The sequence below is a fragment of the Malurus melanocephalus genome, unplaced genomic scaffold, assembly GCF_030028575.1.
Source record: "Malurus melanocephalus ecotype Western Australia unplaced genomic scaffold, MMel_1.1 scaffold_209, whole genome shotgun sequence".
NCBI classification, from domain to species: Eukaryota; Metazoa; Chordata; class Aves; order Passeriformes; family Maluridae; genus Malurus; species Malurus melanocephalus.
In genome coordinates this window covers 417,679-434,265 of record NW_026623441.1, presented here as the reverse complement: position 1 = coordinate 434,265, position 16,587 = coordinate 417,679, and the positions used below count along the sequence as shown (strand labels likewise).

At 37.9% G+C, this 16,587-nt stretch overlaps 1 protein-coding gene across 1 annotated transcript in view; it reads right to left on the bottom strand.

Moving 5' to 3' along the window:
- The window catches only part of GMDS (GDP-mannose 4,6-dehydratase), a 406,398-nt gene that overhangs the window by 214,112 nt on the left and 175,699 nt on the right, over positions 1-16,587 (bottom strand). The window contains exon 7 of the mRNA XM_057373909.1: positions 8,005-8,132. Within this exon, the coding sequence (XP_057229892.1) occupies positions 8,005-8,132 (128 nt within the window). The remainder of the gene's footprint in view (positions 1-8,004; positions 8,133-16,587) is intronic.

Sequence of the window (16,587 nt, the reverse complement as noted above, 5' to 3'; positions counted from 1 at the left end):
CATGATTGGAAAAAGAGAAAAGAAAGGAAGGAAAAATGTCCATTTTAGTTATTCAGCTAATTAAAAAATACATTTAATTTGTATTAAACTTCCATATCTTTTTCCATGAACTAKGGGTTTCTTTGTTGTAAAGTAAGTATTTACAATTTTGCATGAAGAAGGCTTGATAATGTTTGTGAGAGCATTTCCTTCACATTTGTCTTAAACTTGCCCAATTCATAAACTTCATGCAAACTATAATGGGGAAAAAAGTGAAAATCCTCATTTACTAGCACTGAAGAGAGACTTGTGAGACCTTTGCTGTTCAATTTTGTGAAGATTCATGCCATGCTGAACATGGTGAGGCAGTGGTTTCCCTCCAGGCACAGCTGCAGACCTGAGCAGGCTGTCTGGTTATTCATTCCCTTGGTCCGGGCAATCCCATCTCCTTCATGCGATTCATCTCTTTCCCACAGTCTCATCTGGAGTTACCCCATGTTAAAATCACCACAAGACTGACTGGAAGGTGGAAGTGACCTCTTTTTTTTTTATTTTTTTTTTAAGTCTGGCTTGTTTTCACCCTGGTATTATATTCTCACCAGATAATGAGCAAACCCTGCACTACAGCCTGCACTGATGTGGACTGCAATGGTGGTGCATGTACTGCATTAAATRTCTCTGTGCTGACATCCAGATGCTTTCTACAGCCTCAAAACAAGTGAAAGGATTGCTCCTGAATATGGCCCCTGTCATAACTTGGGTTTTCACACATTGCCAGAAAGAGCAGAAAACTAAAATCACAGGAACACAGCACACATTTACAGTTATTTATCCAAAGTGCCTTAATTTGGTATTGTCAAGAGAACGGGCTACAAAAGCAGAATTTCTTAGGAGGACTCTTGTAATTGTGTTATTCRATGGAAGAGATACTTCATTCAAGCCACAACGGCAAAATAGGTCASTGTCAGAAATATGACAACAATACATAATTTATCAATTTGGAAACATTACACTTGAAAGAAGCTTTGGTCTAACCTTTCCATCACTCCAATTGAATTGTAAGACCACCACTGTAACAAGACCGCTTAGAAAACCACCGGGGTGGCCTAGATAATAATACACATATCATTGCTGAGGCACAGGAAACTAAACCAGATGGTTTTGCTGAGAAAAGCACTTTTTTYTGGCTTTGTAAAGCCTAAAAATGCTAATAGGTCAAACATGAAAGTGCTGAAAAAGAAAGTTAAAGGAAGATCTTYGTAAATAAGAAAAGAAGATGTATTTACATATGTGTTTCCCTCATAGAAAGCATGTCTGCAAGAAAATAAAAAGGGGAAAATGGTGCTACAATTTTGAAACAGATCAGGATCGTTATCTGAAAGGTCTAACAACAACACTTACAGTTGGACTTACAGTCTRCCACTGCTGGAAATCAATGCCATATGATGTATATTAGACAGAACACCTATATATTGTAATTAAAACCTTTTTCTTTCCTCATTTTTGTATTTTAACTATGGAGACCATTCACGCCTACTGCAATAAACTACTTACTTTCTGGTATGATCTCTTATTATCAATCATCTCAAAGAAAAAAATACCACATAAATGAATGTCTCAAACTACATGAAATTGAAAGTAATTTGCACATAAATCATCCATGCACAGAAACATATATTCACATGCACACATATATACAGGCTGTGCATATGTGTGCATGTACACATGGATAAATTATGCCCAGATTTTGTCATTTATGCTGCAGTTATTTAGAATCATATTATTTGCAGACTTCAGCATTTCAAAAACCACAAAGGACTTGGTTTGGGTTTGTTTTTCTTTATTGTAGACATCATCCACATGAGTAAAACTTAAGACGATAGTGTGCTACTCTGCTGAGAATTGCAACTATTTCTAATGGTCAAGAAGTCTAATCTAAATTACATGCTCTGAAAGAAATGCATTATAAGGTCTTTCAGTGTGCAGTCTTATTTACCAAAATAAAGCCTTTATTTAGCATTAAAAAGGAAAACTTTTACTAGTGTTAATCTAAAACGTAGAATGTGGCAGTTCATTTTGGCAYTTTTCAGATATAGCCTTGGAGAAAGTACTTGGTGTTTGGTCCCACTCTGAAGTTTGTATCTGAAACCAGAGAAATAAAAGAATGGTTTCTGAAGCCAGAAGTCAAGTGGGGCCCAGGTGCCCTACAGAGCTGAGGGAGCCTGATTGAACCTATYTGGATAGGAATAAAGAGAGAAATTACAACAGTGTCACAGAAGCCTATTCTGGATGTATGAGAGACTTGGTGGGGAGGCACCTGTTTGGTGGCCAATGATGCCATCTACCAYCTCATATCAAGATAAGCTCTTTTGTAGGACTGGAATATTTCAGTTGAGGTGCAACATGTACSAATAATTTACTAAAATAATGGTATCATGAATTGACCTTGGAAACCCACTTATCTATGTCTTTTCCCTATAGACTCACTCAGAGGGAAGACAATCTTTAGGGAAGACAATCTTAGGGAAGACAATTCTGCGACCTGCTCTTCCAGCACTCTTGTTGTGTCATGAAGAAAGGTCGGCATTGCAATACCAGTGCTGGGTGAATTTCACATCTTCCATCTGAAACCAGCTGAGACTGTGATGTATCCTGAGAACTGGATCATTATTTGGGGGGGAGGGGGGGATGGGGGATTGAACATATTATCGCCTTGGTCAAATGTCACTTCCTTTATCTTGGACAATTATCTCCACAAGTCCTAAACATTTACATGAGGAAAAAAAAACCACTCTGCCCTTGGCAAGTGCATACTTCCTTTGCGAAGTTGTTGCTTACTCAAAAACATTCCAACATGAGAGTTCTACATTAAGTATTTTTAAATTATTAGAAAGAATCAAGGATGRAATACTCATTGTCTCATTGTCTTTGATAAACATGCTTCTAGAAAAGATGAAACTTCAGCAAGTACCTGTCAAGAGTTTTATGAATGTTCAGCAGTTGTTCCAAAGCAGCGCAGTCTATCAAACTTTTCTCCTAAAGGTTCTTATAAGTTCTGCTGCTCTCACAGTTACTTCACCTAGATAGAAGCAGTTCAATGCATAATCACCTCAACTGGAGCAGATTTGATTAATTCTGAAGATCATTTTAACTTAATAGAGCCATTAGTTATCCCAGCTCAGACAAGCTGATGGAAAGAAAAGGTTGTCATTTGGAAATACACAAAATATACTTTACCTGAATGGCTAAACCCTCATAATGAAACAAGTCCATCACTGAGGCCWTAAAATTATTTCTTAACTTTTATTAGAAAATTTTGACTTTAAACATAAAAGCTAAGCAAAAAGAAAGGAAAAACATTTTTTACTTCAGTCCATACCAAAAGGATAATCTCCTTTTATAAACATGCCTTAAGTTCATGAGCCAAACTCATAACTGTACAAAGCATTGATAGTTACACAAACAGATATGACTGACTTTCCTTTTATAACCAACAGTCCTTAACAAAGCAAGACTCACAAGCAAAAATTCAGCTGGGGTGGTGAAAGATTAGTCAGAAAAATCCTCAAATCTTATCAGACAAACATAAAATGTATTTTAAAAGACAACACCTCCTYAACACTAAAAGAAAACAGCAAAACAAAACTAGAAATGCCTTGGCCAATAGTTTTGCTGGCTGACTCCTTTTCTTATGCACAAGAGTAAAGTAAAATTTTAAATAATTTTGTCTGGYAAGAGTTTTTGTATTTAAACATACACACAAACAAGAAGAGATTTCCCACAACAGCAGTGGTAGCAGTTGTTTCCAAGGGTCAGTTTCTGCYTATTAGAATGGTAAATAGAAAAATCATGAATAAAAGACCAAGTGATGCTGACTAGAGATTTAAACAAAGATTAGACTTTACTATCTAAATTTTAACATATGAAAAAATGGTCTAAGACAATAAAACTGTGTATTTTGTCATTTTAATCACAGACTGAAGTATGAATCAGCACCAGTACCAATTAAAAAAAAATAAGTAAGATGGAAATTCTCTCTTTAAGCAGTTTGGCAGTTTCTTAACGAGCTTGGTTGGTCTGTACAATAACTTACTATATTATTTACTTATAAATTGTTCTTGTTTGCTCTGATTGTTTTCTTTTACATTATTTAAATATAAATTAATGGAAGCTGATTCCCATACATTCTAAATATCAAATGCACCCTGATTTCACCATGAATGTAGGCAGATACCTAATTTTAAACATTTGACTAGACATGTATTTAATTGAATTGGAGCCAATTATAACCCAATTATGAGACCTCTGTAATTATTGCTTCAAATTCTCCTGGATTTCCATTGAAGGCAAGCAAAAATATTTCTGATCTGTATGAATACCYGAATACTATTAAAACTGTTACTTTTGACTTTTGTTCTTTTAGTTTTGTAAGATAAATGTTTCCCAAAGCATTCGTCAGTGCAGTATTTCTGCTGCCTGCACAACACTGAGGTATGGGCAGCACAATTGCAGAAGGCAACCAGAGCATCAGCAGGTGATGAAGAGGAAACTGAAGGAAAGGAAGAAAAGGCCTCAGCTGTTGAACTGAGGTTGATGTGCCCAGGTGGCCCAGAAGGCCAATGGCATGCTGGCCTGTATCAGCAATAGTGTGGCCAGCAGGATGATTCTTCCCCTGTTCTCAGCACTGCACTCAGTGCTCTCAAGGCTTGCTAATAATTGAAAATACTCAGCAGACGGTCTGCCACAGATAAAGGGTATGCTGTCCTCACAAAGCAAAACAGTACACAGAAGATTAATTTGTCAAAATCACTGATATATCACTTTTCCCTCTTCCAAATCAGTGGCATTGGTCATCATCTCTAACACCAWCTCATGAGACTTGTGCTGGATCACAGCAGAGTAAATAATGGAGAAAGGGAGAGCAGGAGGCAGCAGCAATTTCTGCCAGTATGTTAAGAGTTACTAAAGTAATTTTAGGTTAGAATTTACAGTCGCAAACCAAAAGTTTTCAATGCCTACTTATTTCTATTCTGGTTCTCTTCAAGCACTGAATGGAATCCTTTCTTTCCAGTGAGTTGGACTTCCCGGTTTTCATTCACCAGCACAATGCTGCTGTACCCTGTTCCTGCAGGTGGCAGTTCGTGTCCCAGGCCAAAAACCTAATCAAACACATATTCTAACTATTTTCCACTGATACAAAGCTATGTTTAAACCTCAAACCTCTGAATCATCTGCTGCTAAAGGTAACCTCAGCCCATCCCTCGTTGGGCACCTGCATGSTTCAGTGCAGGCATATGCTTCCGTGCTTCACTGTGCACAAAGGAGTTTGCCCAAAATCACAGTGGTAGTCAAATGAACTCAAATAATCAGAGCTCAAGAGTCCTGAATTCTGCTTGTGCTTTGTAACCASCAGACATTCTCAAGTCCAACACATACAGGATACTGTCTCTCCATGAAGTCAATGAGAGTTTGCTCATCAACTTTCATGAGATCAGGAATTGACCCAAAATATTTCATAGAACAACAAAAAGGAATGTATTTATGGTTTTATTATTATCCCTAATAAGGAAATAAGAAAGAAAACACAGTACATGGTCTAGTCTATACGCACATGTGTTACTTGTATTAGTATCGATGGGATTTAAAGCTACATATGGAGAGGATAAGATATATCCCTATGTGTTCAGCCATATGCTTAAGGAAGCTCCCCAAATGCTTGTAAATATGATCATGCTTTCTAAAATACTATGTATTTATTTGAACAACTTTAAATCTCTAAGCCCTACTTTCCAGCCCATTAAAGCCTCAAATAATTGTTTATTTCCAGTTTAAAGTTACTCCCTTTTTTAGCCATTAGAAGGCTGCCCGTAACCACATTTCCACAATACTCAGGGAATTAGAGAATTGATAATAACTCTCCCATTATCCAAAGGGGTACCTCTCTGGGATGAGAAATACTCAAGATGAATGATATTTTAGTGAGGAATGCTTTCCAGAAGATTTTGGGACAGGCCCAAAATCTGTAACTGAAAGGCCTGGAATGCTACTTGCACAAAAAACATGTGTTCGTGCCATAGACCTCAGACAACGACATTCCTTSTGGAGGCCAAAGGCCTTGAAAGGCAGTCATCCTTCTGGATAGACTTGTTCTCATTTCCTTTTTGATTCTGAGTGATAGCCTCGATAGGCTGAGAGARTTGGGCCGGTTCAGCTTYGAGACGAGATGACKGAGAGGGGATGTGCGCCATCAATGCCTGTCAGTATCTGACRGGAGYGTCAGGAGGATGGATCCAGGCTCTGGSTGSTGCCAAGCAATAGGACAAGAGGCAAAGAGAAGCCACTGATGCACAGAGAGTTCCACTCAGATATGAGGAAGAATTTCTTTACTGTGTGGGTGATCGAGCACTGGAACAGATTCCCCAGAGAGGYTGTGGAAKTGCCCTCACTGRAGATATTCAAGAACTGTCTGGGCACAATCAATGATCTCTRGGACACTCCTGCCTGAGCAGGAAGGTTGGACCAGATGAGCCACTGTGGTACCTTCCAGCCAGACCCATCCTGTGATTCTGGGTCTAACACAAGACAAGGGTCTAACACAGAAAGCACAGGTGGGTTATTTTGGATTTTCCTTAGGGAAGAGGACTTCAGGATTCATCCCATGATTTATGGCCTAGTGCAATTTGTGTTGGARTGAGATAGCTGAAGTCTTTATGAAATATCCAATGCCAGTTAACAAATTATATTCATTATGTTCACGCAACTGATCACTTTATTTGACTTACCTTCTAATTCCTTTCAGTTGATATTTGATAACTGATTTTATGATCACTTGTGACTATAGTTTTATACATTAAAAAGATGACTGGGATGGTTACTGGTTTAGCTGCTTCAACCAATGCCGTAGCCACAAATATAAAACCATAGCTGCAGAGGCACAGTCATAGTGCCCTTAGCATCTCACATGCAAATGCAGCACATTTATAGCTGCCCCTAAAAATCACCCTCTTCGCTTACTTGACGTAACTCTTTTGATACCGAGGTGATATGGTGATATAGTACCTTTTTAAATGTCATCCAGGACATAGTTTATAGTGAGGTATGATTTTGTTCGCTTGATCTTTTTGATCGTAAAGAAGATTTGAGAGCTCAGCTTTTACTTTACCTTTAAAGTCTCAGTTTATGATAAAAATCAGACTTTTGCCTACTGAGATACTTCTTACTTAGTAATATAGAAAACCAAAACAAACATCATCTTTTTAAACTACATCAATGAATGGTGTAGTCAAATCCGGTTTCCCAGCAAGGAATTATTAAAAGACAGAAATAGTCCAATGACCACAGGAAATCTTTAAGCACCAAAATGGGGACAAAAATCTCCTGGGGAAAAGACAATATTTCCTACATGGTCATTCACGTCTCCTTGTAATACAATACAGGGTTATTGTTTGTTTGTCTGCTTAAGTAGATGGGTAGAATAAAATTAGAAACAAATCCTGACTACACCAACATTCCAAACTAAATGCAGGCTTAYGTGTTCCGATACCTGCCATCACAACTATGTTGTGATGCTTCCTTACAATGCATAACCTATGTGACCTTTTATCATTAATGTATACATCATTTTATGCCTCATTAAATAAAAATCACAAACCTTCATCAGGATTTCTCACTTTAGGTTATAATGCATCTTGCTGACATCTAAATATTCATCGTAAAATTTGTCAAAAAAATAAGTAGTCTACAATAGATCTACATTTAGTCTGACCCCTTCCCGAGGAGTTCAGGCAAGGAATGTAAACCCAAAGATTTATTTTTCTCTTCAGGTCATGCCTGGGGTAGACTGTTGTGTTACTAAATTCTCTAATCTGAAGTCAAGAGCAAGACAAAGTTAACAGACCCCAACAGACAAAAAAAAAAAAAATAAAAAAAATCTTGAGATAGCCCCCTGTGGACCATAACCTGAAGTTACAGCAATAAGCATTATCCCCACCATGAAGATGATTCAGAAAAGATCCCACATCTTACCTCAACGTAGTCCCTGGCATGGCCCCAGTCTCTCTTGGCATCCAGATTGCCCAGGCTGAAACAATCCAGCTGTCCAAGGTGAATCTTTGCTACCGATCGGCTAATCTTCCGAGTGACAAAGTTAGCCCCTGGAACAGAAATAAAAGGTAGAGTCAGCATAACCACAGTGGCAGACAGCTGGCCACAGGAAACACCTCGTACAGCTCAGCACATGGCACTTCCATCTTCACTCACTCCCCTTACAGCACCTAGACCCATGCCATCTTTTATCATTTGAGCAAGCTAAGAAGCTTCCAGTGCAAGTGTCACATTAGTTGCACTTTCACAGCAAACATCTTTCTYTGTGGGACTTCTTAAGCATTCCTAATTCGCTGCCTCAGTATTCACTCCAGGCATAAAGCCAAAGAAAATCATTTGGAATGTCAGTTCTTAAACACAAAAWGCAAAAGGTTACATAAAGAAGACAGACATTTTAGACCACCCTCAAGTTTTCTGTTGCCATTTCTTTTTTCCTTTTTAATTTTTCTTTTCAAGGAATGCATATATCTAAATAAATGTGTTTATTAACTAAGAACAAAATTGASACTATGCAAATACTTCATGTTCTCCAAAGGACTGTAATGGCTAAATGCAACCTACTTTTGTAGTTATTTGGGATTCTTTGTCCCTCAGGTTCAGTTAGATGATGAAATTGTGGTTTCAACTTTCTCAGTTGAAGATTGTACTTTGTTTAATCATATTTCAGTATTTTGTTCACTGTATTGCTTTGGAAAATTTGTGTTTTCTGCTCCCAGTGGAGTTGCTTCAAACAATATTTTTTGCTACTTATTTTCAGATCTCAATTTTTAGACTATGATGGCTKTGTTATTAAAAGGTGGTCATAGTCTCCTCAAAAGCAGAGGGATTTGAATTTAGACCACCRTTTAGGCTAAACAAGCCCAGTGGCATTTGCACACTAATGAGCCACAAAAATTAAAATTACACACCTTTTTAATAGCTAAAAAAAGATACGATTAAATGGTGACAGATGATACCTCATCCAAATGAAAAACAGGGAAGTTAGGGAAAATGTCTGCAGTTGTAAAATGCTCTTAGCAAATTTTAAAAGTCTTAAGTAGTGTAGCTTAAACATTCAATGCATACATGTAGCTTTTTTCATTATGGAACTCGGTTCTTTAGATATGCATCTCAATATGTTGTTTCCTGTCAGACAAACAGTAGGTTGCAGCTACATTATGAAATAACATGAAGTTTCTTTTTCAGACTACTAATTTTCCCTGTAAAGTCAAGAGCACTACAGTACTTTTCTGTGTCATGTGACTCTATTAAAAGTAAAAAACTAAAATAGGACACTTCTAAGAACCACATGGAATGAAGGACTTAAATAATCCAGGACAAAGGATTAAGATAGAATTTTAAATTTTCATCAACTGTGAACTAATTGCAATTCCAGTTATTAGCCATTTAGGACATATCAATTTGCACCCGTTCTTTAAAGGATGAAAATCATATAATTTTCATATCCCCTGAAGATGTGTTCATATGGAAAGGAAGCTTCCTAAACAGCATGATTTGCAAACTTTCAGAAACAAAATACATGCCAGAGTTCTTTTCAAAGCAAATTTCTAAAAAATTGGACAGTACCAACATTGTGACTCTACTATTGCAATTCTGAAGTGAAGTACTATGGTCCTCCTGCTCCTGGCTGGACAGGCTTGCAGCAGGAGTGGAGTTCTGGCTTTTATAGAAACCAGTGACAGAGTCTCTTTGGCTTAGTCAGACTGGCACCTCTCCAAAGATTTTTTCCATTTTTAACTTATCAAAGTGCTTTGAGACCTTCACAMAGATTATTGCTAATTAATTTAAAACAGATTCAACCTATTACAAGAACTTAGTGGGATTAGCTCTGAAACTTCCTAACCTTYTGCACTGAAATTATTTCAGTTAGCAATTTTTTTTCAGCAAATAACAGTTGAGGGAACAGATTTCTTTCTAGGATAAAGAGTATAGTTTAAAGTTCCAGGCTGCAGCTGAGTAATAAGCAAAACTGACTGCTTTCAACGCTACATTCCCATTTGAAGCAAAAGCAATGAGAGTTCTAGTCACCACCTGCATTAAAGCAACTTTTACTGTCAACCTGCACWACTAATGAATGTCAACCTCCCTTTTGAAGCAGATGTTTCCTCAGGAAAAATAGAAGAAGGAAAAAAAAATCCCAGCATATTAGGTTGTGAGAGAGAAAAAACTTTCATGCTATTAATTTCACTTTAAATATATGAAAGATACTGCACAAGGAAAATCTGATTTGCGTAGCACAGCACAAGTCCTAGTAACTGTTGTCTTCTTGCAGAGTAACTGTAAACTGGAGAGAAACAATCTTCAAAGATACCCTCTAAGCAAAATCTGAACATTCCTCAAAAGGCTGAAATGAAGAATYAGAGAGCACCACAATGAAAAACGAAAACTTTTTTTTTTTTTTTTCCAGAAATATTCCAGTAAGGGTTCCACAAACTAATACCAACCCTCTTCTTGGAAGTGCCTCAGCATGAAAGCTGTGGAAGAAAACTATGCTACTGTTCATTTTGAGAAATGTGATCAGAAAATTTTTTTATGCACCCAAGGACCRAATGGCACATTTCAAAAGCATTTAAATGATATGGTTCATAAATAAYGTTTAAGTACTGATTCTCTTCAAACACAGTATCTTAAAATATCCCATTACATTCTATGTCTGATCCCATGCCATTAAATGCACATCATAACTAGAATTTAAGCTGGTGCCTGCTGGAGTCATACAAAATAGCTAAGGCTATGTCAGCTAAAAAGCCCTGTCCTAGAGGTTTGCAACTTAGCTATGAAATCTTGCTTTGGTCTGAAATTTAGCAGAAGTAACGTTTTTTTTTCCTCAGGATAGATTCTAACTAAAAGGTCTAGGCAGAATGCTAGAGGTATCTTWATATATCTTTATATCTTTCTATAATTGAATACAGAGTACCTGTTGAGGAACAGAAATGGTTAGCTTCCTTCTTCCTCAGGAGGTAGTGAAGACTTGCCAATGTTGAAACTACAAGAGCATTCTTTTCCATAAAATTGTCCCTCCATGCCAGGAAGAGTGTCACCAAAGCCGATGGTGTGTTAACCACCTTTATGTCGATTATCATCGGATCAAGATGATGCAACAGCTAAAATRCCACCCATAATCACAGGTGAATAAGGCCTAATTTGTTGCGCTACTGACCTTACTAATTCACCTGGAAATGTGTTGGTGGAAGTGACAGAAACTATCTTAGACTGCTGGGAGGGATGTCAGAGTAACACATTTGTCTCCTGGCTCTGCACTGCTTCCTTATTTCAGAGGACAAACACACATCGTTGCTCACAGCTAGTACAAAGAAATGTGTGGTGTTCTAAACTCTGTTATATGGTTGATGTATTTSGACTTATTTGAACACTTTTTCAAAGTGTGTGAGGTTGGCATGGGTCTGGGAGCTCTGTRTCCTACAATAACCCAGAGAAGAGCCATTCTTGCTGTGGGTAGGGCCAAGCATGCTGGGCTGACTGCCTTGCATAGTGATCCATGCAGCGAGTGCATCCAAACCATGTTGGGCCACATTTTGCTCTGGTTTGCACTGTTATTGGCASCGCTGGAATTGCTGCAGCACAGCATTAGAGGTGTGGCCAGGCAGAAGAGACATGGCCAGAAGCAAAGGATGCTTTGGTGYGTCATTTCAGCCTTTCCAAACAGCCCTACTTAAGCAGGGTCTGACAAGTTCTTACATTTTAAAAAGGGCCTTTAGCATGAGTTTTCACGATATTAACAGCTCTTTCAGGAACCGTGGGCATTAGCTTAGATTTGTTTTCAAAACCCAAGCCCTCCCCTTGAGATCATTAGCATTCCAATAGGAACCATAAGGTCTGATTTACAAACCCGGGTTATCCTAGACAGGATTTAAAGCAAGGGTTCCTCAYCCAGCAGACCTGATCTGTAAAACATACAACTTGTCAGCAAASCACCACAGGAACAATGCTACAATAAAAAGAAATAGCAGAGGTATAATGCAATCGCTTTGGCTCTCCAGCCCAGGCCTGTCGCTCACTGCACTGCCTGGCTCAGGGTGGAAAACTGCTCATCCCTTCAACAACGATGCTGTCTACAGCTGGCAAAGGTGAAGTTTTGAAAGCTGGACACATCTCTCAATAACACATATTTTAAACTATTGCTTTAGGTGGCATGGTCTCAATGCACCTCCAGTTCCAAAGCTGCATTGCCCCAACACAGGAAAAAAGAAATCTTAGTCTCTGTATYAGTACCCCATTTCTTTTATCAGCACTGGGGTTTCACCGTTTGTACCTCATCAGGAGCTKCCTGTTTGGAGAACTGTTTTTTTCTGGAATCTGTGGTGCAGAAGAGGCAGCCAAATGGATGAAGCAGCTTTAAGAGCTGCTATTGTAGTCTCTCTTTCTTTTCAAGAACCCTCATTTTCTAAGCTCTCAAGGCTACATAAAAAACCCAGCTGATGACACAACTGTGATCTTAGRAACACTGTCCCTGTAAAACACTAATTGCTGTATACCTAAGAAAATCCATTATTAACCCTAGTAATATCATAGAATAACCATCAGTCTTATAGAATTCAATAACAGTTAATTCAATTCAATAACWTATCTATCAACTGAGATGCCAGCCTAGAACAATCTATCAAGTTCTAATAACGCCTTTTTTCTTCATTTTGCATAAAATATGATAAAGAGGTTTCTATCTCTGGAGATGCTGACACAAGAAAAAGGTTGAAGTTTTGGGGTTTTTYTCCTCCAAGTTTCTGCAATTCTGGCATAGGTTCTAGTGGAAGCCTAACATGTTCAAACGCATTGTGTACCCAGCGCTTCTACTAACCCAGAGGTACGTATTTCTTTTATCATATATGTGTTGTTAATGATACATTTGATGAGATCATTAAAATGTTTTGATTGCCTGAAAATCCACACTGCTCATCATTTCCATTGTATGAGAACCTTTTCCATGTTTTTTTTTGTAACAAGCTGAAATAAAAAAAAACAGAGCAACACCCAGATTCTCTAAGAAAAGAAACCCCGAGTCTCCTTATTCTGATGAAAATCAATAACARTTATTCCAAAGTAAATGGATTTATGTCACTGTAAACCAGATGAAAAATTAAGTTATAGATCTTTAAATTAACCTTCCATATTTTGGGTTTAGAAGGAATTTTAAACTGAGTCTTGATCAAAACAACTGATACAGTACTGCATTTTGGTAAAACTAGTTGAGTAGCTACTTAATACATGCTAAACATTCATGCATTTAAATTGTGAATCCATTCTCAATTTAAAATAACTATTGTTCTCACAACAGCAATTGTACAAAGTAGAAACATGACTTTTTGGAAACAAAGAGAAAATCATTGTTAAAAGTGATTTTTTTTTCCTTCTGCTTCTGCTCATAATATCCTACAAATTTAACTCAGTAAGTACAGCTACCTTTGGATGAGCTTGCYATAAAGTCTACAATCAGATTTTTGCAAAATGAAATATATATGAAATAAGGGTGATACGATTCATAAGCAGCTCCTTGTAAAGTCATGCATGGGAAACATCTTTCTGGCTGGGGCAATAAATCATTTTATTTCCTGAAACATGAGATATGGTGCTTTAATCCTTACCTTTTAATCCTTTATAGCATAGCTGGAAATACTTTGCTTCATCATCACAATCTTTTTTCTCTGGTCTTTAAAATTTTAATAGTATCTTMTGGTAGCATTTTTTCCTGGGATTTTTAATATATTTGCAATGTTTTTCAAACATTTTCAGTTCACATACCCCAARTTATTTTCCAATGGACATGTATCTTTCTCTAAACAGGAAAGATAAAGCTACAATTTTTTTTTAAAGGTTATTTTTCAACAATCCCTCAGAAACAATTATGTAACAAAAGAATACACGGATCCTAGACTGAAAGCAGTGGTGCAGTTACATGAGGATAAAATTGTCCCTCCTTATAAAGTGACCCTCATTTGGCATTGAAGTATGAGGTTTAAATAAAATGATGACTCAGTAATGCCTTGAAATACTGCTAACAAAGACATCAATCAGCATATAAACCAAGTTATTTTGTTTTATAATATATTGATACATACTTTAAGCTTTCCACTGCCAAAATGCACTGATTCTGATTAGTGCATTAGCCCATCAGTTTTCAATGGAAATGTGGTACCRATTCCTTGGGTGCCCATTCTCTAGATAATGGAAAATGCTAATTTTATATTTCAAAAATTAGGAGGTTGAGGCAGAAAGGTAAAGGCATGGAGAGGTGCAAATCAGCAGGGAGGGCAGCACAATGGWGGGGACTGATGCTTTTCAACCCAAGAGCACCTCTGCCCTTGCTATCCACTTGCACACAGAACATCTGGACAGCTGAAGGCAACAAAAGGTCACTGAGCTACACATGGAGGGAACATGAATTAATAATTTTTTCTTCCACTTTTATTCTCAATGGAAAATGAGAGTGAGAGACAATAGGGTACAGAAATGCAGATGGAGCACAGAGAGTAGGAAAATTTTTCTTTTTCCCAGTGGGTGAAAAGATAGCACAAAGTTTACMTCAGGGGGACAGCTAGCAAGCCCTATAAAAAAGGCACAGTGGAGTAGGGGAAGAGACACCCCAGCCACCCCCTTTCTGGGATGAGAGTCAGCGATGGTGTTTGTCACAGCACTATCCCCTCCCCAGGGATTCAGTGGTACTAACCCTCCACCGGGCATCCCCCATCAGGGCTTTGGGTTCTCCATGACTGTTTTGCATACAAACAGGTATAGGTTTCCACTTCCCAAAAAAACAATGACAAGATAATTTCTACGACTACACAGCAGCAGTTCTCTAAAGTGACTGCGAAAAAATGATGTTTGATTTGCAGACAATCTACATGTGTACAATACAACACAAAGCTATTAGATTTCACATCAGAAATACCRCTATTTGGGACTAATTATCTATCATGTGGGATTGTCAAAAGGACAGGATGACATACCAGCAGAAACTGTTGGCCAAAAGGTGCTATTTTAGTATATTTCCTCCATATAATTTTTCTTAAATTAAAATATTTTCCCCCCAGGAACTGTACACTGAACAGGAAAAGGTGAGGCATCARAGATTCTTATAAAGGAAAACCCAAACATTAATACTGAAAACAATATGTAAAAGTGTTATTCCTGTTCCCAAGTTTATGTTGTTAATGGCGCTTRCATAAACAGAGCAGTGTTTCGCTTACAGAAAACTTAACCTTTTGCTCCAAATGATTCACTTTGATTTTTTTAATCACAGTTCATATATGYTACATTCTGAAATAAAGGTAAATGGTTTTAGCCACTCTGATCTGCTAATATTCATTTAAGCTGTGTTTTTTAAATTGTACAACYAAGGTTGTTGAATTAAACCTCTCATTTCAGCTGTCACCGAATTAGGCGAGCCCTTGCATGTATGGGCTGTGGGTAAACATGAGCGTGCTCGCCCATCAGCACAGACTCTTTACATTGTTAAAGCCTATGTAAACAATTGGAGTTAAGTACATGCTTTGCTGAATTGGTGCTACAATTGCTAGAAATKTATGCGACCAAAAGGAAAATCCAGCACTTGCACAAAATGGAACTATCCGGCAGTCTGAGGCAACTTGCACAAAATGCCTGCAATTTTAACTTCCCTTGTTAAATGGCTATCAAAGTTCAGACATCTGTGCTCTTAAATTTAACACCCCTTTCSTTTTCTCCCTTTCCCCTCCTCCATCTTCTCAGCAACCAGTAGCACATCAAAAAAGTTGCTGTTTGATGGTTCAAGCTGAGACGTTCAGCCTTTACCCTCACACTCTCTTGAGATGAAGCAGGCAAGGCTTTCAATCTTACCTGGTGACACATGACTGACTAATACAGTTTCTTGGACCTTCTGACCTCTGAGGGACTAAATCTGGTTGGTCTCTCAACCTCTCCAGGTGGGTGGGACATCAGTTTGTGGTGGGTCACAATGTAAACAAAGTTTTGCACAGGTCTTCTGTGACTTTCTGTGCACCCATAATTGTGCTAACTTTCCATGTGCAAATTTCTGGAGTATAAAATGTATCATTTCACTTCAAGTCAGGGGGGAAAAGAATTTTCCTTTACTTTTAGCATAGGTTAAAGATTGTAACAAGAGCTAGCCCTGAAACCAGTCAGTGGCAAATTTGCTGAGTCAGTGCTGATGTATTTTCTTGGAGTGAGAGAAATGGTCTGGCTACAGCCAAGTGACTTATTTGAAACTTTGCCTCCCACACAAACTAATTAAAGCAGTGCTAGACGGGTTTGACACTTATACAGTATAACTCAAGATGTTCCTAATCCATGTGCCTCCCTYTGGAGCTTTGTTGCTCAACTGTTTTTCTCCAAGGATTTTCTTCTGGTTAGCTTTGCGACAGTGGTAGTCCTCAAGGCACTCTTTAGGCCCTCAACACATAATTTGGTAAAAATGTTTCGATTTCACTAAACCACCCTTTGCTACAGGAATCCTGGAATCACCAAGAACTGAAACACAGCTGAATCATTTTT